Consider the following 26,601-nt stretch of genomic DNA (forward strand, 5'->3'; position numbering starts at 1 on the left):
AATTATACTCCTCCAAAGGGATAAGCAAGTGAATTTATATCAAACAAGGCCTTGAATTGGAAGGATCCATCCAAATTAAAGGAAGAATTCTCTCATTTGAAAAATTTGCTCCTGTACCTTTGAAAGGGTCAAGAGCGAATGTGGCTTAATAGCTCAAATTCTTCACATTTTGTCAAACTTTTGAGTCTGGACTTGATCATTAGGCATTTTCTAAGGATAAATAGGTCAATTTCATACCAATCAACGCCTAGAATACAAGAACTCCATCATCCATTGACTTGACCAACTCAAACCTTCAAAGGGAAAATCCTTGACAACACTTACATATCTTCATTCACTTCCTTGACTAAATGACATAGGTCTTAAAGGCAAGGCCACTCTTGGGTTTTCACTTAGACTCATGGCAAGGTACAAAGATTCCCTTACTCTCAATCAAGACTTAACCCCAGAAACAAGTCCCCAAGCCTAACCAAGAGGAAGCTTTCAACAGAGACCCTGATCTAGACCACCTACTGACCCACTTCAATTCAAGCAGACCCTCCTATCCTAATGAGCCCTCTGGCAACCCCTTAATGCAAAGATTAATAGTACAAACCTAAAAAACTAAGCTAAGAAAACTAACCTAGAAAGCAAAAAGCAAGGGTCCCCATTTGCAATGGGGCGATGTGTGAATACGTCACAACAGACTTATGAGTATACTTTCACTGTATAAAATAAATAACATATGTAAGAAATAGTAAAGTAATAATTGTAATATTTAGCTTATAATGGTCATTTATAGTTAGTTTTTAGTAACTTTCAATTTTGTAAATCAATTAATTAATATTTAGAATCTTTCTATTCTATCTCTAGTTCTCAATCGTAAGTTTTTAGTAACTTATGATAATGCTCGCTGTAAAATACAATTTAATAATAAATAATAATACAATTAAAATATAAAAAATAAATATATAACCAAATAAATGAATAGAATAAACTAAATAAAATCTTAATAATAATAAACAAGATTTAATATATAATTTATATTTATTAAATATTAATATTAATTTCATATTTATCAAATAAGTTCCCAACTCACCGGTTCCTTGAGATTGATTGCCGCTGCTAGCTTATCAAATGGTAAACTTTGGGCAGACCAGATCTGATGCATGTCAGAATGGTCTCCCTTGCAACAATATATCTTTATATTAGCTGCTTCAAAGGAATGCTAACGATTACACATGAAACTATATGCCAGCGGTGACTAAAGAAGCAATACTAAATTAATTCTCACTTGGCTCAAAGCAATGATTGTATTGAGACCTTTGCTTATTACACAAGGCAAACAGCATCGAGTAAGATCATCAAAGACTAATATTTAATACAATATAGTGGCCAGGTACAAAGTATCATAAGTAAGACCTTAGCATCTAATAATAAAGATAATACTCAGTGATATCTCCATTACCGATCAGAAAATGACAAAAGAATAATCACTATAGATTAGCGATATAATGGAAAGCAATTTATTAACTATAACAGGCAGTCAGGGATAATGTGAGAATGAATCTGCCTAACTTCTCCGCCACACACCAGTTAAGAAGAATATGGCCCAATGGTAAACTCGTGAGATCTTCAGTTCATGAAAATCTTAACATGCTCTCGCTGAGAGATGATAGTCACTCCAAAACACAACTGCTTCACAGAACTGATATTATTTATTCATTCAGCAACGTATCAAATCGCCAGGTTTATCACCTTAATGATTTCCAAGAAGTAATGCAAGGCAAAGAATCATTCAGTCTTCACCGTAATAGAACCCAACTATGAGCAGCAATCAGATTAAGAAATGTATTTAATACACTTACGTCTGTTGAGAACAAAGATAAAACCAATCAAATTTACTTATTATCAAGATGGTTGACTGGGTCAACTATATGAGAGACGGTTACATTATAATGATCGATCTGTATAAGAATTATCAATGATCAGCAAAATCATTAAGAAAACAAGATTATGACTTATTAAGTAACCGATCAAAGTATAACCAAGAGGTGAGATTTAATTAATGAAAGGAGATATTAACAAAAGGGTGCAATTTCTTTAGTTTATAAAAATGTCTACTTTCGTAAGAGATATCTCTTCTATAATATATGAGGATATTGTAGTGTCATAAAATTGCAACCCTAGCAATTTTCGACCGCATTAGGGTCCTCACGCATGCGAATTTGAATCCTCTAGCCTGATCGGAGACCGGAGATTGCTTAGCTTGCGGAAACAGCTTCTTCCTTGGCGTCTGCATCACCTTGTCCGCACTCTGCCTTGGAGAAAGGGGTAGGACAGCGGCGTGGTGCCACTGTCCCCCCTTGGACAAGAGTGTGGCGCCATTGTCCCCCCTTGGACAGGGGCATGGCGCCCTTGTCCTCCCAGGACAGGGGTGTGGCGCCCTTGTCCCTGGCCTATTTTGGGGCAGGACCCTTCCTAGGGTTGCATTGTTGGTTGTGCCTCGAGCGGGAAACTCCCCCAATGTCGGCCTGTGACGAAATTCAAATCCACTAACATGTATTTAAGGGGCATTAGTCCTCTCATTTGCATAAGTGGAATAAGTTGGATGAGTGGGAAGTTTACATGAGATCAAGCATTCAAGAGCATTCAAACATTCAAGCATTCTTTGTTAGCATTGAGCATTCAAACATTCAAGCATTCTCTGCCAACATTGAGCATTCTCAAGTCTCCCTTCAAGGCTAGGTGTTGCATTCAAGTCAAGGATTCGACCATTGAAGAGGAGATTGATTCCAACATTCAATTCCACACAAGCATTTCTATCAACATTGCTACTACAACCTCCCTTGAGGTGATTTACAATTCAATCTTTCATTTACATCTACTTGCAAGTACTTTCTTTCATTACTTGGTTAATTCCAAAACTGGGGTTTGAAAAGGCAAACCCCCAATCCCAACCCATTTTCCTCTCTTTTCTATGTGTAGGTTGCAAGTGCCCAGCTGTACTTTCAGATTCGGGCTCCATTTGCAAGACGGAAAAACCCTTTTCGTTTCGCGGATTTTTCGGAGGACCATGTACATTCCCACCACGGTCCACGGAACTTTTCTTCAAATTTGCAGGACAACTTCATCTCAACATTTTACTACCAGATCCAGGTGCACAGCTTCATCCCATATTCCGATCTCAAGTTATAATCGATTCTTTGTCACTTTTGCACTACATAATTCAATCAATTTCCTTTCCAAATCAAACAAAGAAGAGGGGATCAACTTAGCATTTCCCAATTCATTCAGGATTCAATCTACCACCTTTGTGTGGAGAGATTGAATCCAGTGAATTATCCTCTCCTCTTCCTAATGTAATGGTGAAAAGTGCTTGAATGGTAATCGATAGCGAAACTCTCATCTCTCTTTGAGAAAAAGGGTAGTTTCCTTCTTGATTTATCATTCACCATTTTCCCAACATTACAAATATAAATAGAGACATTGATAAGATGAAAAAGAGGGGAGGATGCATGTATTAATAGGCAAACATATATGCACCGTGAACTACTAATCAGAAGATGGGTTGCAGACCTAACGAAGGAAAGTATGAGATCATTATTTCAGATTTATAAAGAAGAATGTGAGGAGTTCATAACAGATTTCTATGAGGGATTACGTCTGATTTATAAGGAAGTATAACAGATTTAAGAAGAAAGTATTCTTGTAGACTTATACTAGATTTACAGAGCAATTTTGCCAAGAAGCAGTTTGTTTAAGGGAAAGCTATCAAGATAAGTAGTATTTTTCAAATTGTTCTTAGAATTTTAAATTAAAAATTTAAATGTTATAACGAAATGTGTTCAGTTTTGGTAGAACTATGTTTAGTAATTTATTACAACTCTCATGTTAGGTCAAAATTGTTGTTTTGGGATAAAATAAGGGAAATTCCCATTTGGGGGACATTACACTATCATGCCTCCTTATTCCATATCTTATATGACTAAGATTCACATACAAATCAGACTTGCTGCATATTGATGAGTATATGCTTTCCCTGCTCTAATAATAGATTTATTTCATGAATTGTATCTGCAATGTTACCTAACTTGATTGCAGGTTTCCAGAAGAGGCTTAGCTCATCTTATTCTTAAGTAAAGAATGTACCCCTAGCTATATTATATGCTTTGTTTCATTTGGTTTTGTGAATTTAGGACAAAATATAGAGTGTTCCAGCAAGGGGACATTACAAGGTAATCATTTAAGATTGTTGTCGGTATATACAAAGACATCCTTATATTCCCTCAAATTTTAATCCTGCAGTTTTCAACAATAGATTCCAATTACTTAAAAATTTCCAAGGCTTCTTGTCAAAAATCACATTTTGTGCATATCCAATTATGACTTTAGTTGAAAAGGCCACAACTCGTTGATGTAGTTGGCAAACCAAACTAGAACCCCTATTGAACATGGATTGATAAAATCACATCATAGAATGATCCTAAGGTATAACCGTGAGTTTCACCATACATGCTCTATAGAGTGACTGACTAGAGATTATGAATCTGTGGAAATTGATTGACCTTGAAGGATGAGCAACAAGCTGTAATGGAAAATACGCACAATGGACTCGAGGAAAATGGTTGTGGCGAACAAGCACCTGACCATAGATGCCTCAACATACAAGAAAGGAAGGAAAAGTATACTTCTCGTGACCAACTCTGTGGAAAGCCTATTTGAATAGCATGTCTTAATAAGAGTTACAAGTTTTGTGCAAAGATTTCAAATGTGGTGCATATCAGCCAAAGCTATCTGTAATCTTGAAAACAAATAAATAGCATGGAAATACTAGAGAAGGTTCAATAAAGAGTCAAAACATCAAGTATAACTCGAGCAGATTAAAAGCCATCACTATGATCAAAATTACAAAATACGTTCCCTGCGTAAATACCTGATCAGTTGTGGTCTTCCACTTGCCTGTACAATGAGAAAGAAGGAAGCTCATCAAATGGAAGAACTCCATCTGTAAGTCTGGCCTTGCCTGTAGACCAAAAACATAAAAAGTTTTGAGGGATAGATAATCAAAAGAAAAATCTATTTCAAATCATGCATATTAAATCCTTTGCATGATGCTCCCGACTGGTATACTAAGATCACACTTGGAAGCTGAATAATATTTAATTGGTGATAGCTATTAAAATATGCTAAACAGTGATGAAATAATCAGATTCAAATAATAAAATGATAATTTCTGCAAGACGAGAAATAAATGCTTTTGGTAGAGTAAAGAAACATCGAATACCTTAGTTGACTAGTTACTAAAAATAGTACACAACTCACCAGCATACTTTGTACAAGATTAAGATTCAAGTGAGCCAAATTATTCATAATCTTCAAAACACCAGTTGCCACTTCTTCAAAATTGACTGGAAGCATATATGCTGCCTGTACTTCAAATCTAATAGTTAGAGTAACTCTAGTCACTTCAATATCTGAACAAACACTATCTATCTTGACTCAATTCTAAGCAAGATACTTCCAACAGTGTGTATGGTTTGAATAGATAAAATGAAAATCACTAAAACACCTTAGTTGAGGTCAAAATAATTCATTGAGGCAAATCCATAAGAATCATTATTATCACAGAAATGAAACCATACATGTACTACATTAATTTACGTATAAAGGTCATTGGATATCATAATATCATCATAATTACATGTGTATAGAACACCTAAGAGAGTATTTGTTTCTGTTTGTATTTGTAACATAATCTAGAAAATCAGAAGGCTTGTACATATACTTTTTATTCTCTTGTTTACATTGCCTGTTCAAAGATATAATGAAGGATTGAACCAAGTTGCCTCTTTTTGTCTCTGCTTCACTTCTGCTACTCTCTTTTAAAGTAACAAAGTTCACCCATGCCAACAGAAATAAGGGGAATTTTGAGGAGATGATATTCAGTAATTTTCATTGTCCTCTTTATTAGTCTTAAATTGCATTCATTTTTAGTAATTGCAGCAGTTATTGTGGTGATTTTATTCCATAGCAGTGTTCATTTTCAGCATCACAAATGGGCATCTGCACAACTGAATCCACCATTAAAAAATACAAATGACAATGCTTAACTATGATGCCACATGTGAACAAATTGCACAATGTTAGTAATCACAACCAAACAGGTTTTAGGATAGATGAAAACCAACATTATGTCATATCCATACACTAATGTACCTGAACGTTTACCATCGTGAAGACATCATTGAAATAATTGATCCAAGAGGATATCAGTCTTTGATAAGCTCAATGTACAATGGCAGTACATCACACCATATGTCATCTTCACCACTAGCCTCAGGACCTTCCCTAGATCACATGGACATACAAAGAAACTCTTATTTCTCTTCTTTTATGCCTCCGAGCTCTGATAATGTTGGCCTTGTTTTGTGCAGCTATTCTACAGCATTTCTAAAAAACAAGTCAAAGTGTACAAAACAACAAAATGTAAGTGATTGTGTTTCTGTTAATCCTTTATCTTGCATTCTTTTATAGTAATGTAATATGACTGTCGTTTGAGGTAATTCCAGAACATAAATCAGAAGATAGACATCTTAGGACATGTTGGTGTTGGAAATAAGCCACACCCGGACCGACAATGGACCGGTCCAAGAGGGGCCAGTAGCTCAGTGGTAGAGCACTCCAGCAGCGTATGGAAGGTCCTAGGTTGGAGTCCTAGCTGGTCCATGTCTCAACATGGTATCAGAGCCAGGTCCAGGCTAGAAGCCCCGAGCACACGAAAGGTGTGGTTTAAGGTGGGGTGTTGGTGTTGGAAATAAGACACACCCGGACCGACGATGGACTGGTCCAAAAGGGGCTAGTAGCTCAGTGGTAGAGCACTCCAGCAGCATATGGAAGGTCCTAGGTTCGAGTCCTAGCTGGTCCATGTCTCAACATGACATACATCTGACCTCTCCAATTTTGTAGAAAAGTTTTGCACGACATGATCTTGTAATTTACAGTTCTACCATGATGTCTTCTTATTATTGAATCTCTCTTGTTGATACCAATCTTATGAATATTTGTATTCATAAAACTCTTAAATTCACTTTTGTTCATAACATGTGTGAATTCATTCAAGTGTGTTGTCCTTCAAACACACCTTGGCCTCAGGTCAATAGAATCAGAGCATCTCGTTTTGTATATCAAATCCTAGAATTATTGGAGTTGCTCATCTAAATCCTTCTTCAAATTTTGCATGTCTGCTCACACAAGGTCCTAGTGGAGGAAGCATGGTCTAGAAGGTGACGAACCTTGATCTTACTCGCCTCCATAATCTCAATAAGAAAGGGTAGACAAATTGATAGCAAAGTTGCAGCAACAAAGGGATGATTTGGAGCAACATTATGAATGGAAAGAAACTGGATCAATAATCACTTAAACTCTTTTTCTACAACATGTTCAATCTCTTCCAACCCATCGATCTCATCAACAAAAAGATCATTTGGGGGCCAACTACTATACGAGGCACAAGTTAATTTGGATACTAATCGGCATGAGTTCGCCAGAGTGCTTTTAGCATTCAACTATATATATTTTTCTGTCAATATTTTCGATCACATTTGGTGATCCATCACCAGGAGGAGGATAGGTATGGTTTAGATTGCAAAATTAACCTTTAAAAGGAAGTAGAGGCAGAAGGTGATAGGACAAGCTATAAACAAAGGACAAGAAAGTAGTAATAAGAGATAAAGACTGAAGGGGAAGAGATAGAAATAAATGCATAAAAAAAAATAGGAATAAATGCATTGGCAAATTTATGACTGTGTGCTAAAAGATGTATAACAAGGAGTTTGAATAATACAATGTAAGAGTATAATATTGAATCCAATAACACAAATCAAGATATATATAAATTAGAAACACAGAAATGAATAATACAATCATGATAAGTATATATGTATATACTATATAAAATATCTCACATATGTATAAGTTTATAACAATGTTGAATCGTAGATTAATATTGCCATCTAATATTATATATCCATTTGTCTATATTCTATAACTTAATGATAATCTATATAGTGTTGGTGTAAATAAGGTTTTGCACCTAACTAATTCCTTTGAAATGGCCCCTTGCACTTTTTCTTCCAAATTTCACACTTTGCACACACTCACAACTTCAAATTTCTATTTTATATTTCAGGTCGCAGAATTTATTTTATTTTGCATCCAATAATGAATATAGCAATAATACTCCATATGTAAAAGGAACAGAAATATAGTATGTACTGAAAATCAAATGTTCCACGAACAATATGAGTTTATCTCTTATGAACAGCAACATTGAATAGGAAGGTTATGACAGTAGCATAGATGATGTAAGATTAATATTAGCGTTTTGCAGAATTCACTAATATTAATAAACTTAACAGTCATCAATATCACTTTGTACAACCTGAGTTGGCCTAGTGGTGAAGAACTTGTCCTCTTGAAATAGAGGTCACAAGTTCAAATCCCACAAAGGGGGTAGGATATGTACACCTTATCGACTTCGGCCCATTACCTATCAAAAAAAAAAAAAAAACAGTCATCGATATCACTCAAATTAGTTTCCATGTGCTACGTTCAACCAAATGTTCAATGCTTCACTTATCTGGCAGAAGTTCCCGCTGCTAAGAAGGGTAACGCCAGGTGTGCAAAGAAAGGTGATAACAGTATGCTCTACACCCACAAGAAACCCGTGCTACCAAGAATGTATCCCGTCACTTCCAGATTTGTTCCCAGAATCATCTTTCATCAGGAATAATAGAAACCATGATGAGGAGAGAGAGTCCCACGGTCTTAGGATGGAATCACATTGAGTAACTTAAGGCTGTGATATCATATAAATGCTCAGCTATATACATCTCCTTTTTAATTTCAATCCGATGTAGAAATCCTCCTTACGCTAATCAACACAAACTGCTAATACTTCTGGGGCTCCACAACAATGCTCAGATTAAAAGCTGATAATCAACATGACTCAAAATACAGCAACCACAGCTAGGGATAGAAGCTGAACCAATTTATGAAGCAATCGCACCATATTGCTTTACAAAAAACACTGATCTTCTATTCAAAATTGTACGACCAAAATGAATCTTAATCTCCACATAATAATAATAATTTGATATGTCAATACAATTCAATATCCTTCAATTTTGTCTCTCACGGAGACTTCACAAAATTGAAAACACTCTGCAGATGCAATGTGAAATATCAGAGGTGATATCTCCAATAGTCTGGCTAGGGCAGATCGCTGCACTACCTAAACCAGTAGGGTTTTCGTCCTATGGTTATAACTTTGAAAAGCTCTCCAGACTTAAAAGACAGATAAACCAAGCATGATACAAATGAAGCCCAAGTTGCTCTATTATAACCACTAGAGACACCCTTGATCTTCCCTCTTCTTTAACTTTTGATTTTCCCTCTCTTTTAATCTGACTTTGAATTTGAGGGAAATAATACTAATTTGACTTTATCAAAAATCCCACTTAATGAGCCATTAAATCACTTTATAACTCTATAAAATTAATTAAGAAATATTACCCTTATATTTTACTTTTGAGGGATGATATTAAATAATTAAATTAATTAATTCCCTTAATCCCAACTATAGCCTACTGAAACGAAATAAGCTAATAAGTCCTCCAGGAGCGACTAAGCGGGAGGGAGAATTACATCCTTAGTGGGATCCTATTCACATTTTAACTTAGAACCTAGGAGTCTTTCTATCTTATCTTTTTGGCATTTAATCTTGTGTCCTAGGTTGTAATGTTAAGTTGTCTCATGTTATAGAATTAAGGCATGTCAACATCTAGTTTAATCCTATCACTCACCTTGCTTATATAAGCATATGGCTATTGTACACTTTGTAACACATCTCATAGATCTTAATATCAAACAAGCTCATTTCCTGCATACTCTCTTGTGGGAGGTTGTCTTTGTTTTTGCAAGAGATCCTGGGGTGTTGAATTTTTCATCTTTAGCTCCTACATGGTATCAAAGTTCCAGCCTTGCAGAAACACCTCTCAGAACTAAGTGTAGAGCTCCTGCCAAATGAGATATCTTGGTGAATATAGTAAAGTTGAGTATGCTCTTCTCTTGCATCGTCTGATGACCTAGAAAATGAGAAAAACTTGAAAACAACACTAGCTTTGGGGGTTTCCTCTTTGTGGGTTTCTATTGCAGGTTTATTTAGGAGCATGCTGGAGCAAATATGAGCTCACCATTGAGTTTAGGCCTTAGGGAGTCAAAAAAAGTTGAAATTAACTTTTGTTTCACCCAAATCAGGCTTGTGAGGCCAGATCTACAAGGGTTTGAAGTTGGGAGGAGGTTGCCAAATCCAAGAGGTAGCTGAATTTTTAGAGCACTTTAGGCCAAAACAGACCCTACCATTGCATCCCGAAGCCCCAAAAGCCCCAAGTCAACTGTCAAATCACAAAAATTGGAGACTTTTGCTCCAAGCCCTCAAAGGTTTTTATTGCCTCGTTGCCATTATTCCGTACGGATGTACAGCCATCCATACGCTTGTGTCAGCGAGCATCAGTCACTACAAGCGAGTCAGAAAAACTTTGGCATATTCCCTGCAAGCTTGCTATCTACTCCTCTTAGACTTCCAAGTTTGTTATCTACATTTCTTTATGGATTTCTAAAAATCTATGCTTGTTTTGTTAACAAAATATCAATGTTGTAGCTTTATTGGTTACTATTTTATATTCTATGTTTGTCTATGATTTTAAGGAAACTATCTCTATTTTATATTCTATGTTTCTCTATAGTTTTACGGAAACCATCTTCTAGTTTGTTTCCTTTCCCATTGAACTTTTAATGTTGCTTCTTTCTCCTCATCTTGAGACAACAATATTTTGTTTGCAGTTTATTATTCATACTTGTAGTTTATTACATTGTTTTGTGTTACTTCATCTCTCTTGCCAGTTCTTGGTGTTTCATTTTCCCAGCTTTTCCTCACCATACACCAAAATATAGTGTTAGACACACTTAATATTATTCACGTATTTATTTATACAGCTGCTCTTAGTTCTAGATACACATAGGACAGGAGCACACACAAACAATCCATTTTTTTATTTTATTGCAATGGAGGTGGAAAGCCCAAAATAAGGGCTTGACAATTTGGGTAAATTCCCAAGCAATTAACCCCTTATCCCCTGTCCTAGATGTAGGTGGCTTCATGAGTGTAACTTCTCCAAAATTCAGCATCTCACTCACTGGTTTAAGTTTTCTTCCCCTCTCTTGTATTTCCATCATCTGATTTGATTCGATATAGTTTCAATTAATTTGCATTATTCAAAGCAACCTGTATTTTTTCCTATTATTTTTCTGTAGTATCCCCTTTGTTGTCGTCTTGTACTTTCTATGTTTTGCAGATATTTGGAATCTATACATCTTGTTACTTTTCTATGCACCATGGATGTTTACACAATCATACAAACTCTAGTACAGCTGTGATAGGGAAGTGGCTATGCAGCCACATAAAAAGCAGGTTATATAAGGGGCACATGTTACGATGTGCCTTTTTTCTCTTATATAACTTGCTTTCTATGTGGCGGCATGGCCACTTCTCTGTGATAGCGCCCAAAAAGTGCAAAGTTGTCCAAATCTGCATTTTTTGCCTGTTTTCACTATAGTCTCCTATTCTAGCTTGATATCCACTTTTCAGTCTCTAATGTTTCCAAAGGTAAAAATATACTGTTATCACTCAAGGAAATAAACATAGCTCATGTAAGCAAGATAGACTTACATAGCATTTCTATGTCACTGCTCTTATCTAGGAATATACTGAAATTGAATCTTTGAAGTTTTATAAGAAACCAATTTCATTACATTTCAACATCATCTATTGCTCAATCAGAATTACAATATATTTTAACCCTCTTGTTGCTTGAACCAGCTATATTGGTTAAATTATAATACAATGTCTTTTGTCCAAAGGTTGGTTTGGCTTGACCTACAATCTTGGCTTTGATCTTGTGCCCCGATTGTTGATCTAGTTGACTTAACACCTCCACCCCATTATACAGTGCATGAGGGATCTGGCTTCCCCACAACAACACTCTGGCTTAACAACGGAGAGATTTAACACCTTGACAATTTCACCACACCATATGATCTAACTAACTCGACGATTGGGCAAATTAACCCCTAGACAATTCACCAACAAATGGCTTAACAATTGGGCCATATTGCTAGGACCTAGTTGGGTCCAAACACCTAGACATGATTGGTAGACTTGATGATTGCACCAATGAATGTTCATTTAGCCCATAGAGAAGCCTACTTCAAGATGTTTGGGTCAGCTGAGGGGTGAGCCTATAAATAAATCTATTTATAAATTATAAATATAAATTACTTATATTATAACATTTTACTTTTATGTATGTAATATTAATATTATTATTAAATTAGATTTTATTATGCACATTTCCTATTTAGTTGTATATATTATTTCATAAAAAATAATATTAATGTGTTAAAATGATATTTAATTATATTTTAATCTGCATATTTATTATTTAGTTCTATATACTATATATTACTTCATAAATTAATTAATTTTAATTCATTAATATTTAAACATATTAATATTATTTATTTAATTAAATATTATTGTATATTTAGGAATTTTGTTACGGATGTACCCAGTACATAAGTAGCTTCCCAAATTGTCATACTAGAATACCATACCCACATACCAATATCAGCACCCAATTCCAATTTGGCAACTTAGAGAAATAGAAATAGGCAGGTTTTATTATAATATTTGTATTTTCATGTCAATAATAAATATAAAAGTAAACATTAAAGAGTAAAAATATATAAAAGCATCACAGGTTCATGGCTGCATTGACTAATACATAAGTCTGTAGACACATCAGACAGAAAAATCGATTCCTGTCTGTAAATAATGAATGTGAAAATCTGTAATTTGTAAATCTGCAACAAATTCTGTTTGAGAGTTTCACGTACTTTTAAATAATTGAAACAGATTACCTATAAAGCCAATGACTTATCACATGGTCAAACTATGTCAAAGATTCCCAGTATGCTTAGCAAAATGAAGTGATAGACAGCTGGTATGCCTTGTCAATCAGGTCAGACTATGCCATCAACAAGTTGCTAGTTCTAGTCAAAGTAAGATTGTTAACATTTAGGCCAATGAACAAGTGAATTGAGGCACATATGTATCACAAATAATGCTGATAAGATTATACACCAAGCCAGATATGAACCTTAGGTAGAGACGTGCATCACAAATAAAAGCTACAAATTTCAGTAAGTTTCACATGATATAAGATAATGTTTAATAATGGGGCCAGAGTCAAAGGCATTGGTGCATTTATCGGTATAACTTACTTGCTCAGAATTCGCTCGAGGATTCGCTTGTAAAAGAACGGCAGTCAACAGTGATGGCAGACCTACCAAGCCTGTTTCAGCTATAACTGATACCAAAAATGCAATAGATCGATTGGTGATTGCTCCTGGCATTTTTTCACTTCTGTTTCTTGCCAAAACCCTCTGGTCATCAACCTTTTCTGATGAAGTATTATCTGGCTCAGTCTTTGCCTCTTCTGCTGATTTTCCACCACCTTTCATTTGTGAGCTACATGACTTTGTCCATTCCCAAGTAGCAGCTTCTTCTGGGCTGATATTTGCCATATTTACTCTAGTTGACTCTGACTGTTTGGTGTTTACAACATTTTCACAAACAGCATTCTTAAGCTCCTCATTTTCCTCCAATGCAGGCAGTTCACTCTTTGCCTCCTCTTTCTTGATCAAACCAGGTTCAGATATCTGTGTTCCCTCCTTTGAATTCCATTCAAATGGATAATATTCAGTTATTTTCTCTGAAGAAGAATCCTGCACAGAAGCCAAAGTTCCCTCATTGTCTGCAGATTCAAATTTCTGTATTGCAGGTAACATAACAACTGGGGTTGAGCATGCTTCCCAGCCTTCAAATGAAAGATTTCCCCTCTTACACGTCAAAATTCCCAATAATTTTAGCCCCAGAAGTACAGGAGCTGGGAAAGGAGCCCCTTCTATCTGAGGTCTATCAAAAAGAGAAAACAAGTCACGCAAATGGTGAATAACTTTGCAAGCCACAATCAGTTCAGCCAAGTCATCCTGCATCTGCAATTGACGATCATCGGAGCAAGTGTGACCCATGATAGCTGCGACAGACCATAAAAGCCCTCCCAGCACTTCACCTATTGTTTCGAGTTTCTCATCAAAAAATTTATCAGTTGATGTGTTAGTGTTTCCTGACACACCAGCATAGCTGTTATTTGATGCTGCAATGGTACAATAATTTTCAAGAGCTGTCGACAACATAGGAATAAGAGGGGGCAATAAATTACGGGCTATAAAATAGCTGCGATTGGCCGCTAAAGCTAACACCACTTTCATTATTCGAAGAAGTGAAATTGTTGTCTGACAAGCTTCTGGCTTTGATGTATGTGAGGCAGGAAGTGCAGAAGCAATAAAATCAAGTAAGCCTGCCTGGCGAGCCGCATGAAGCTCAGCTTCCTTTCCTTCAAGGTACTGTAAAAAACCAACACTGTCAGTATAAAACAATAGGAAAACATGGAAAAAACTAACAGTGCAAAAATAATAATTGTGGGAGAAGAATAGGCTACACGATAAATTTTGCAGAACATCACAATTATAGGAAATAGACATGCTTCAATAGCCAAAGTAGTATTCATCTAAAAATGTTGAGAATTCCCATAGATTTTCAAAATACACTTTCCTTCTCAAAGTGACAATAACTAAACCATCAGAAGGTCTCACAATTTTTATCCTAGCTCTAGTCTGTTCATTTCGCTACTGATTCAACACTACAAAATTACAGCAATATATAAATAATAACAGCAATAATAATGAACACAATAAATAACAGATAATCAGATGTTCTCTTCCAGGAAGTGCCTTTACAATTATTTGGTAAAGGGAGGTAAAAAATCTGCATACCTTCCTTGACATAGACTTGTTTTCAAATGACAATACATATGGTTTTAGTTATACAGCCGAACATAAAACGTTATGTCACTACCTAATGCCAGCAAAATATATCAAGTAGGCAATCACAAAACACCATTAAATCCACAGTAAACATTATTCCTCATTTTAGACAAGTCAGTCCCCTCTGACAACACTAATAACAAAGCAGTAAATCAGCAAGGAAATGTTGTGGGGTTGGTGAGTAGAATAATTACCTAGAGCAGCACAGTCAGCCTTGAGTTTCTTGAATTATGCATGGAGAGCATACACTTGAGTTATTTGCTCCTGCAAGGGCTTGGCTGCCATAAACCATCATTTTAGATGTGTCTTGAAGTTTTCCTTTGCCTGCATTACTTCTCAACCATCATTAATAATTTAATATATCTTGAGCCTCAGAGGCCTGCTTTGCCTGTGCTTGGGTGAGCTGGGTCTGCTGCTGTAGTTTTTCTTAAAAACGAGTCTGTTGATCTTGGAGCTCATGTTTCAAGGCCTTTAACTCCAAAAGGACACTATCCTTTTTCCATCTGCCTCACATTGTTTTGACATTGAGGACTGGAGTACGAAATATCGGTATCTCAAGGTGTGCTTAATTAGTGCTAAGGAATGTAGCACCTTTTAAACTAGAAAGGTGACTGGATGAAAATGACGAGGCAGCCATTGCTAATGCATTCGGAAAGGTCTTGTCCAGGCCATCCTTGACCAACAGAAGTTCTGGTAAAGTCAGCATAGCAGTCTTCTTCAAGGAGATTTTCAGACTGCATGGCCTCCCAAGAAACATCATCAATGATAGAGACATCTGGTTCCTCAAGCTATTTTGGCAAGAACTCTTCCATCTAGCAGGGGCCAAACTCACACCAAGTACAAGCTATCATCCCCAAACTGATTGACAAAAAGATATTGTAAACAAATGGGTGGAAGGATAATTAAGAAACTATGTTACAGGACAACAGAATGCATGGATCAAGCAGTTACACCTTGGGGAGTATTGTTATATTACCACCCATCGTATGTTGATAGGACATTCAAGGCCGTGTATGGATACGAGGCAACCTCATTTGGAAGTTTGATCCTCCAAGAGAGCCGGGTACCAAGCGCCAAGGACTTAGTACAGCAAAACGTGGATATTATGAACACACTCAAGAGCATTTGAAGTTGAGGATCTGGTTTTCCTACAATTACAACCCTACAAGCAGTCTTCAATCAAGGTCAATGGAGCCGAGAAACTTAAACCCCGATTTTACAAGCCATACAAGATTTTGAGAAGGGCAGGCAAGGTAGCCTACAAATTGGAATTACCAACAAACACCAGGATCCACAATATCTTTCATGTATCCCGACTCAAAAAGGTGTTGGGACAACATGTTACCACATGTTTGCAACTACCCCCACTTGATGATGAAGGCAAGTTAATTTTGGAACGTAAAACTGTTCTTGATATGAGAGAGAAGAAATTAAGGAACAAATCCATTTCGGAGTACTTGATTAAGTGGAAGGACCTACCCACAAAAGATGCTGCTTAGGAAGTGTTCACGTGTTTTTTATGACAGCGCTTAACACAGAATAAAGTTGCCCAACGGTCACTTTACTCTCTCTTGATCAAAGTACGATTGTATGCTAAGATTGCAGTAAGTTCAGACAATTCATTCCAAGGTTCCTATGTGCAATGGACGTGACTCAGTTGGCTAATGTGATTGCTGGTAATCCAAGGGGACTTACGCACACTAGAAGAAGATTAAACAATTTTGCAACTTTCAAGGAATTTACCTGCAAATGATTTATCAATGGGAAGCTCTTTTTTTAGGATTTTTGGATTTAAATATGTTGAAAGTAAATAAGAGAGGGTTTAGGAAATCTATGCTAACTCTAAGAACAAAGAGACAATGATTGCTTGGGTGAAAACAACCACACTTTGCTTCGCCAGCTTCGTACAACTACACAACGACGGTGCAATCTTCAAAGGTTGTGCAGGAGTTTTTCATACCACCAATGAACACCATCAACGAACAATGTTCACCCAATAATTGAAGTTAAGTTTCCACATATAAAAGGGTCAGACTAACCTTACAAAGTTAATAACAATCAGCTACTAACAAAAGGTATGAGCAAGGGTTTCACTGCAAACAATCTCATCAATCCCATTCATCTAAGTACTAGAAAACAAATCTATTCTAAGTGAAGAGAGCAAGATCATGCAAGTTATAAAACAGAACAAGTATACACCATCATATTGAACAATGTATTAAGTTAACTACTTCAACAACTTATCGCAACAATCTCAAAAGCAATCTATCCTCCCTAGCGCTCCACACATGTTTGGGCATGAAAACCATCATGAGGAATTTGACTTGGTTGACTTTTTCCTTGATTCCCCCTATCCAGCGCTCTACCTTGACCTTGGGCACTAATTCACCCCCATGGAGGAATTCTATGCTTGGAGGAAGAATCCTCTGTCACCCCTTTCTAGCGCTCTCCATTCTTCTTGGGCGCCAAACACACCTTGTGGAGAATTTTTTCTTGCTCGCCTTGGTTTAACACTCTGGCTTGGACTTACGCATGGAAATCATGTGGTGAAGGAATCTGACCCTGCTTGACCCTTCCATGATGCCTGGGATTCAACTTTCTTTCCTTGACCTAGGCATGAATCTGATATCTTGGGGGAATCTATGATAATCATTGGCTTTTCCTGCATACCCCCTACCTAGCGCCCATCTTCCAACTTGGGCACCAAACACATGCCTTGGAGGAATTTACAAACTTTTTGCTTTTCCTTGATACCCTCCATTTGGTGCCCCACACCTGACTTGGAAGCTAACTTGGCACAGTGGAGGAATTCATGGTGTGGAGGACAACACCCTCAATCTAGTGGTCTACCGAACTCTTGGGCACTGTTTTGATGTGGTCATGGAATTTTGGACGTGGAGGAAAATTCCTCCACCACCCCATTCTAGCACCCACTTCCTTTCTTGAGCGCCAAAATCTCCTTGTCATGGAAAATTTGCCATTGAGGAAAATTCCTCCATGGCCTTATTTTGGCGCCCATTTGTGTATTTGGATGCGTTCTTCCGATGCGAGATTCTTGCTTGGTTTTCTCCCAGACTTGGTCAATTTTTCTGACTTCCAGATTAGGATGCCAAGTTCAGAATTGAAGTGATTTTCTCTGCCAAACTTAGAGGATTTTCAATGCTTTCCACTTCTGGAATGGGAGTCCACACTTAGCCATTTTTCAATCAGTCACCCTGCTTTTTCAAACTTTCCGAATTTAGACATGTTCAGGAATGTGCAGTCTTTAGTACCAGGAGCCTTGCCTGTTGATGAACCTGCCAAAATAGACTTACTATATATGGTAAGTGCTTCAACGTGTTAGGATTAGGGCAAAACAAGACGAGACGACACTTACTAAAAATAGAAACTGGTAAAAATAGTAAGTTTGATTTTTGGCAAAATTAGACCACTCCAAGAGGCAGTGAAATCCCTAAAAAATAGGAACTTTCTAAAAATAGAAAGTTGCTCAAAATTCGCTATAATTTCACTAGTGGGTTCCTTGGAGGGCTCTGATTCCAATGCAATGTTCATTTTTTCCAAAACCCTAAAGGAAAGGACTTAGCCAAATCCAAGTCTGAAGGGCAAAACCCTAAAACAGACAAAACAAGTTCTAGACTTGCAAAATTTGCTCTAACAAGCTGCAAACTTGATCAAATCGACCCCTAAACACTTGCAAACTAAGGAGGCTGACGAGATTGTCACAAAAAGACCCAACAAACCAAAGCCAAAAGACTAAGAGAACCTAAAAAAAGTAGGGGTCCCCATTTGGAATGGGGTGATGTGTGATTAGGTCACAACAGGAAGGAGTGGAAATCTTCGAGCATCCAAATTTGAAATTGCTTGAGTGCAAGCAATCTTGGGAAGGGCAGACTATCGTGGCCCCGTCATGATGGAGATATCGATGCCAAAGAAAATCATCTTATCTTTAAGATTTCATGATTTTCTAAGAATTGGTGATTGAACAGCATGGCAATGAGCAGAGGTAATCACTTAAGGAACGGCGACTAATAGAAACAGCCATTTATTAGACAGTGATCAAATATTACAAGCAGCAATAATTAGACCAGCGATGGAAGAAGCATTAAGAGGTGTGATTAAGAGAACCATCAATAGTAACAATTGGTTATGAAAAGGCATCATTGAAGTTCTGTTTTGAAGAGGCATGATCCTTTCTGAAAGGGCAGCAACTTCCCAAGGGACGTCATCTTCATGGAGACATTGAGATGTATATTGGGGAAGGCCATGATGGGACAAGGCATCAAGGAATCATTTTTCAAAGGGAACATCGATCCTCATAGGAGAACAAACAATATCCAGCTATCCAATAAATTGATCAAACCATTCAGCAATAGCACTCATCCAAGTAAACAGGGATCAGCATCCAAAGAGGAAATCAGCATCAAGTCAGATCTGGCTAAATTGCAACAGCAGACGGAAAGGTAAATTTAGGGCACTCCCAAAAAGGGGACATTACAAATCAAAAAATTTGCAAGGTATGCCAGGCATGCTAGGGGTTGGCTAGTTGACCCCTAACATACCCAAGCACATTTTAGTTACTTTTTTTTTTAATTTACAACCATTCAATGCTTGTTTTGTTTATAACATGCCCATCTAAGATATAGAAAAAAATATGAAAATGATGTGTGCTATGAAGGTCTTCATTTTGGGGATGGCAACTAACCCTTGACCTTGCCAGGGGAATTTCCCTCAAACCCCCAACAGACTATAAGTCTAACCAAGTAATAGAACAATGATTAATCATGATCACAAATCTACAAAATACATATCTCTTGTTGTAGATCTCTGCATCTTCACAATCGAAGTCACAATCAAGGATTCTCATTTCATGCACTAGACACATATTCAACATGCAAGGACTGCCTAGACAAAGTAAGCATGCCATGGTCACTAACTATTGAATACGAGTTACATCGTAGTCAACAACAAATGCCTCATTCATAATGCAAAAATATATCAATCATGCCCTGCACAGACAACTCACAAAACAATCACATCCATTAGAATCCTATCTAAGGTCAAATGGAACATAACCAACTATCTTTTTACTTAATTGTTCCTCTTTACAGGGGCAGGCCCAGTCCAGATGAAAGAGGTGTCATCAGACACTAAATATGTGAAGTCGTAGGTTTTTATACCCCTGATTTAGCCATCTCCTGAAGCAAAGCCCTCATTGTTGAGAATAGGTTGGTGCACTAGTTGCAAATTCATTATAAAGGCAATTTTAGTCCAATAAAGCCAGGAAATAAAACGAGTATCAGCTGTGGTTGCTTCAGTGACTTACTGAAGAAGCATCTTTGTTAAGGGGCAATATAAAATTCTACAGATTTGCTTGCTAATTTAAGCATTCATTTTAGAAAAAATTTAAACTGTGTTTTTTCTTGACAATAATTTAGAATATTTCAATATCCCTAAAGGGTTCCTTTTGGGTAATTTCCTCCATCCATTTAGACTAGTAATGATTGTTGAAAATAATTAGCTATATGACTGACAGCTGTCATTTAAGCTATAGAAAGAAGTGATGGTTTAGTTGGAATTTAGTACTTTAAAATCAACTGAATTACATGAAATCAAGTATGGAGCCATTGTTACAGGCTAAGTCACCGCATTCGCCGAATTTCATACATGAAATTCGAAATTTGGCAAATTTCAATAAAACATTAAAAATTCGTTTAAATTCGGCCCAAAATTCGTACGGAGCAGAACTAGGGCTTTTAAAATCGAAATATATTCTGTCGTCGCGAATCCAAAAATGGTTAAATGTATTCTCCTTATGCTGTGCTGGAGCAAGGGTTTTTTGCCCACAGACGTGAAAGGCGTCGCACAGGATCACACTGGGACTGAGACAGGCCCGACTTTCTTAATCCAAGCTGACAAGTGTAGGAGACTCTTTGGATCGAATGGCTTTTTTGCAGATCAGATGAAGGATGGGGGGAGACTAAGACTCGTGCCAACTCGATTCTTCCATGCTTGATCAGTTGCAACGAATCGCGGAAAGGAGATTACTCTTCAGTGGCGGGAGGAATGGGTGAAAACCATCGATTTGATGAAATATTGCTCTGGCCGTCCCACTGCGAAAAATCGACTTCAAAGAGGAGTTTATCGTATTTGTTAAACATATTTATTAATATATAAAGATAGTGATTAAAGGCTCGATGTACTATAGTTGTGGTGAGCCCCCCAACCCCGAAGATAAAGTATTAAAATTATGATAGATGTATTTTTAATTTAGTAATGTATAAAGATAATGTGTTATAAATTCATAATATACTTTTATTTCCAATAATTTCAATTTATATTGTAAAATATTTATATTAATTTTAAATTTAATATAATATTATAGATATATTACATATATTTATTAAAAATTTAAAAAAATTACATATGGCGAATTTAATTCGAATTTTTTCCTCATCGAACTTCATTCGAATTTCAAAGCTGTCGAACTTCGAATTTGAATTCGAACCTGGTGACTTAGGTTACAGGAATATGTAAAATAAAAGCATTCCCAATAAAAAATTATGTGGTGAAAATTTGGAGAGATCAGCTGGAAGGGTCAAGAAGCAGAAGAAGAAAGCTTAAGGCTTAGGTCATGGCAACAATGCTGCAGCACAAACACAAGAAGAGCGTAAAACATTTACAGAGCCTCAAGTCATGGAGTAGCTACATTAAAAACAATCTCGTTACCATGAATCAAAAGAACAAATGAGAGCATTCCCAATGCAGATTTATGTGAACAAAATTTTGAGAGATCAAAATGCAGGGGTAAAGAAGCAGAGGCAGAAAGCATAAGGATTAGGTTATCACCACAACCCTGCAACAAAGACAACAGAGCCATGGGCTACCAGGATTCCACAAATGAAAAGGGAAATGAGATCCTTAAAAAGGAGAATTATCAGCAATGAAATTTAAAAGAAATCCCCTTTAAATCTGGAAGATATCTATCAACATTCAATTCAATTTATACAATATCCAAGAACAATGTTTATAAAGCATAAAGCTTCTGTTAAGTTTGTGAATTTTTTATCAAGTTGATTGGAAATGGTTAGTGCAATAAACTCAAATTCCAATCATTTCAACAAAATAATAATAGAATATTTAAGATGACAAATCTACAACAAAGGTCTGAACACACAGCAGAATTCTATGGGATATCAAATTTGATTTACTACATCCACAAAATGTGGCTCTACTGAAGAATATAATACGATATGGAGAGCATTTGCCTTTATTGCTTCTGAATCCAGTCAGTGAAATTAGGAGAAGGACCAAGTCACTCTACCATAGAACAGCTCAAATCATGGCTGCCACTGCTAAAGAGGAATGCCAATTGTAATATGCTTAGGGATGTGTGATCTTTTTTTAACATCTTATGTTTTCTCTCAATCTACATATGCCCTGTAAGTTGGACCTTTTGCATTTAGCAAACTCAACTAACAACCTAGTTATATGGCCAATATATTTGGGTAACGCAAAATCATTAGTTTAATGCCAGCAATAAAATCTCTGATCTCAATGCCATGGAAATGATTATACTCAATCTGCCTCTGCCTATAGATGTCAGATAGCTGCTCTGGAGCTAATTTTCAAATCTAGTAAACTTATATCTGCAGCTAAAGGCATATGTCTCCAATTAGTAGATCTAATTTATTGGAAAAAAAAACTAGCAGAGGTTGCATCTTGGGCATATCATATTGCTTTCTATATTGCTTCTAGATGTATGAATCAAATTATTTGTTTTTCACCTCAAAATAGAAGAGCTGCAGAATTCGTGTTGAACTTCCAAAAGAAGCAAAACTTATGCTCCGGGGTATATAACCTTATCCACCAAAGCCATAAGTTAATAAGAAAACATAGCTCATGATTGGACAGCAATTGGCTTGGTATGAATTTGATTCCCAATTCCAACCCTTGGTATGTCTCAACTAAACTTGTTTCATAAAATTTGGGAGTTCAGTGTAGCATTTAGATCCCTATCAATAAAAAAATAACAGAAGAAAAGATTCAATCCATAAGATGAAACCAGATACATTCGCGTGACTTTATAGTATTATACTGTCCACAAATAATTTAATATCACATAATCTTACCACTCAACTTTACTCAGCTATAGTTTTTCTCACTGTTTAATATAAAGAACATTAATTTCACCAATTTGAACATTGGAGATGAAAAATTATAAAAGTCTATTTCGACTCCTAAAGAATTATTCTTGTGTACCTTTATCATTTCTCCAATTATTAAGCCTGTGCTTGCAGCCCCTGCCTTCCTGGCCTGCTGCAACCTTTGAAGGTCTTGTAGCCATCTTCCTATTTTTAATCTGGCAGCTCCTGCCACTGCTATTGTGCCAAGCCCATTGCTCTCAATACCCACTGGAGGTTCAACAAATTCATATTTCAATGCCATCAGTCTCTGCCGTATTTTTTTCACCCTCTTTTTAAACGACTGCTGCTGTAAAAGACTACTAGAAGAACTTGTAGCAACGCATGTGAATCCAGTGACTGCAGTTGCTGAATACCCTTCAGAAGATTGATTCAATGCAGATCTTTGCTGCCCATCTTTACTTGATGGCCGCCGTGATGAGGGAGATGCTTGTTCTCGAAAATCCATGGAAGCTTTTTCACGTATCTGCTCCAAGTAGACTTTCCGTCGAAGTTCACTTTCAGTCAACCTCTCAGCTAGCTTTTGTGCTTGAAGTTCAGCTTCTTCACGTTGAGCTTTGGCTCTGACTTCTTTTTTCCGGACTTGTTCCACAGCTTTTGCTTCTCGTGCTGCACTGGCTGCCTTACGTTCCTCGTCTCTTCTTGCTAAGGCTTCTTCCTTTTTACGCTGTATTTCAGCAAGGCGCTGTAATTTCTCAGCCTCTAGTAGTTTTCTTCGTTCTAATACTGCTTCTTCCCTAGCTATATCCTCTTTCTGTTTAATCTTGATATTCTGCAGACGCTCAGCTCTTCTCAACTCTGAATCTTGTAGTTTTTGCCGTAATGACAACTTTTTGTTCTCTTCATTCAAAGAAGTAATAAATCGAACCTCACTTACTTTATTGCTCTCATCACTTGCTCTTCTTGAAATCTGTGCCAGGTAAGCTTCATGGCGTGATTCACCACGTTGTTGCCGGGCATGCATGCCCTCTCGAAGTTTGGAGTTTCTTACAGCTTGCAACTCACTAACCCGAGTCAATTTTTCAGATACTCGTTGTAAGCGTTGAGCTCGTTCATTCTCTAGCTCTCTTCTTATCCTTGTTGCACGGGCATGCTTTTCATCAGCTTCCTTTTTCATGTCTAGAGGGCTCTTCCTCCTTCGTTCAGGTGACATTAATTTATCATGTAAAACCCGAACCCTTTCTGTGCTTCTCCTGCTAACAATTGGAGAATGAGCAGTCCTAGAACAGCTTCGCAGAGGTGATGCAAGTATATCTTCCCAATTCCTTTTCTCTTTCCAAGCATCCAATGTTTTTGTTAGTAATGGTCTCCTGTCCTTCTCTTTGTCCATAGCAGATTGACGCCGAAAGGGATCACCTCCTTTACCGTTCTTGTTAGCCCGATTTTCAGACAAGGGTAATTTTAATCGCCGAGTACTGGCTGCGTCCATTTCAGAAACAGGCCTAAAAAGTTCAACTTTTGAACTAGAACTTGAACCATTGCATGTTGATGAGTTTCCTTCCCTCTTGCCTGATAGTTGAGGGGATGTAAAATGTGGATTTTTTTGCACCATTCTAGCTTCTGATGAGATTTCTTTAGCTGACTTAACCAGTTCAGCATGCTTTTTTTCACCCATGGAGCCACGGTTTCCAGACTCAGAATTATATATTTGCTTTCCTTTCAGCTTTGCACTAACTTCTTTAGAAGTCGGCACTGAGTCACGTGCTGTTGCAGACGATTTCCCTGGAACATTTTCCCTACGGCTTTGTGCCAATGGAGGATAAGTGGTATCTCTTCTCTTACTCGAGCGAGTTGCATTTTTACTTGCACTTTCTTCTTGAATTTTTTTGAAGGCCTCAAGGGATGAAGAAAGTATTTCTGCCCTGCGTGGTGAGCTTGCCATTCTTCGTACCTACAGTTTGACCAATCAATGAGATAAAAGCTAGATAACAAATATATAATTCACACTTGAAACATGAAATTCCTTATATGACACCATGACTAAACCAAAAGCACATATATAAGGTTGTTTACTCTGCCACTGCAAGATATCTTGGTGAACACAAAATACACATGACACTCTTTTCTAGAAACACAAGAAATGTAGGAGGTGGATTAATGTTAAAAAAGTTCGTTGATGTAATGTCCCCACTTTGAAATACAATTTAATAATAAATAAAAATAATAAAATTAAAATACAAAAGAATTAAAAAAATTAATTAAATTAAAATACAAAGGAATATAATAAAATTTGATTGAAGTTAATGAATAGTCAAAAGGCATGAAATGATAAGTTGCGACTCTCCAAATATGAGGTGTAGGAGGTGGATTAATGTTAAAAAAGTTCGTTGATGTAATGTCCCCACTTTGAAATACAATTTAATAATAAATAAAAATAATAAAATTAAAATACAAAAGAATAAAAAAAAAAAATTAAATTAAAATACAAAGGAATATAATAAAATTTGATTGAAGTTAATGAATAGTCAAAAGGCATGAAATGATAAGTTGCGACTCTCCAAATATGAGGTATAAAAGGGAGAAGAGAACTCATTTGAAGGGGGGATAATTTGGGAATCAGAAGTACAGATCAGATTGAAATAAGAAGTGCAGATCTGATTGTGAAAGGTTATGTCCCTCTCAAAGGGCAGAAATAATGAAGAGTTGCACTCTTTCAAAGGGTGCTAATGGTGAAAGGATGTGTCTCTTGCCAAAGGGTATACATGATGAAGACGTGTGACCTCTCCCTCAAATATGAGGTATAAAAGGGAGAAGAGAACTCATTTGAAGGGGCGATAATTTGGGAATCAGAAGTACAGATCAGATTTAAATAAGAAGTGCAGATCTGATTGTGAAAGGGTGTCTCTTGCCAAAGGGTATACATGATGAAGAGGTGTGACCTCTCCCTCACATTGAGAGATATAAAGGAAAGGATCAAAGCATCCAGTAACATCACCATTGATCAGATCAGATCAGATCAGAACTGTTATTAAGTTACAGGCAGTAACATCTTTGTTCTTGGTGGTATGCATGGGGATGTGCTTAATATATGAGGTCAGATAATGTTCTTATGCAGAATTTAATAGTAACATTAATATAGACTGCAATATGTATGACAGTCCTACTTAATTACATATATACTCATAATAAATGAGAAGTTATTATACTCATACCCCAACTACTTAATCATTTCTATTGCCCCCCCCCCCCCCTTACATAAGGAGAGGAATGGTGTTGTTAGGGAGAGGCGAAGTAAATCCATCCCAAATTAGGTGAGCCCCAAGGGTGGTCTGGACGGATGTTCCTGAAACCTGGGCCCAATTATGGAGGTTCCAAGGTGGTGTCATCACGCCCTAGACAAGTAAATCCCCAT

At 36.8% G+C, this 26,601-nt stretch overlaps 1 protein-coding gene across 5 annotated transcripts in view; it reads right to left on the minus strand.

Moving 5' to 3' along the window:
* The window catches only part of LOC131076214 (uncharacterized), a 139,978-nt gene that overhangs the window by 77,077 nt on the left and 36,300 nt on the right, over nt 1–26,601 (minus strand). For all 5 annotated transcript variants that reach the window (XM_058013287.2, XM_058013283.2, XM_058013284.2 and 2 more), the window contains 4 exons: nt 23,308–25,140; nt 13,384–14,568; nt 5,305–5,409; nt 4,916–5,005 (listed from right to left, as the gene is read on the minus strand). In XM_058013287.2, coding sequence (XP_057869270.1) covers nt 4,916–5,005; nt 5,305–5,409; nt 13,384–14,568; nt 23,308–25,140 — 3,213 coding nt within the window. The remainder of the gene's footprint in view (nt 1–4,915; nt 5,006–5,304; nt 5,410–13,383; nt 14,569–23,307; nt 25,141–26,601) is intronic.

This window comes from Cryptomeria japonica, chromosome 3 (genome assembly GCF_030272615.1).
Source record: "Cryptomeria japonica chromosome 3, Sugi_1.0, whole genome shotgun sequence".
NCBI classification, from domain to species: Eukaryota; Viridiplantae; Streptophyta; class Pinopsida; order Cupressales; family Cupressaceae; genus Cryptomeria; species Cryptomeria japonica.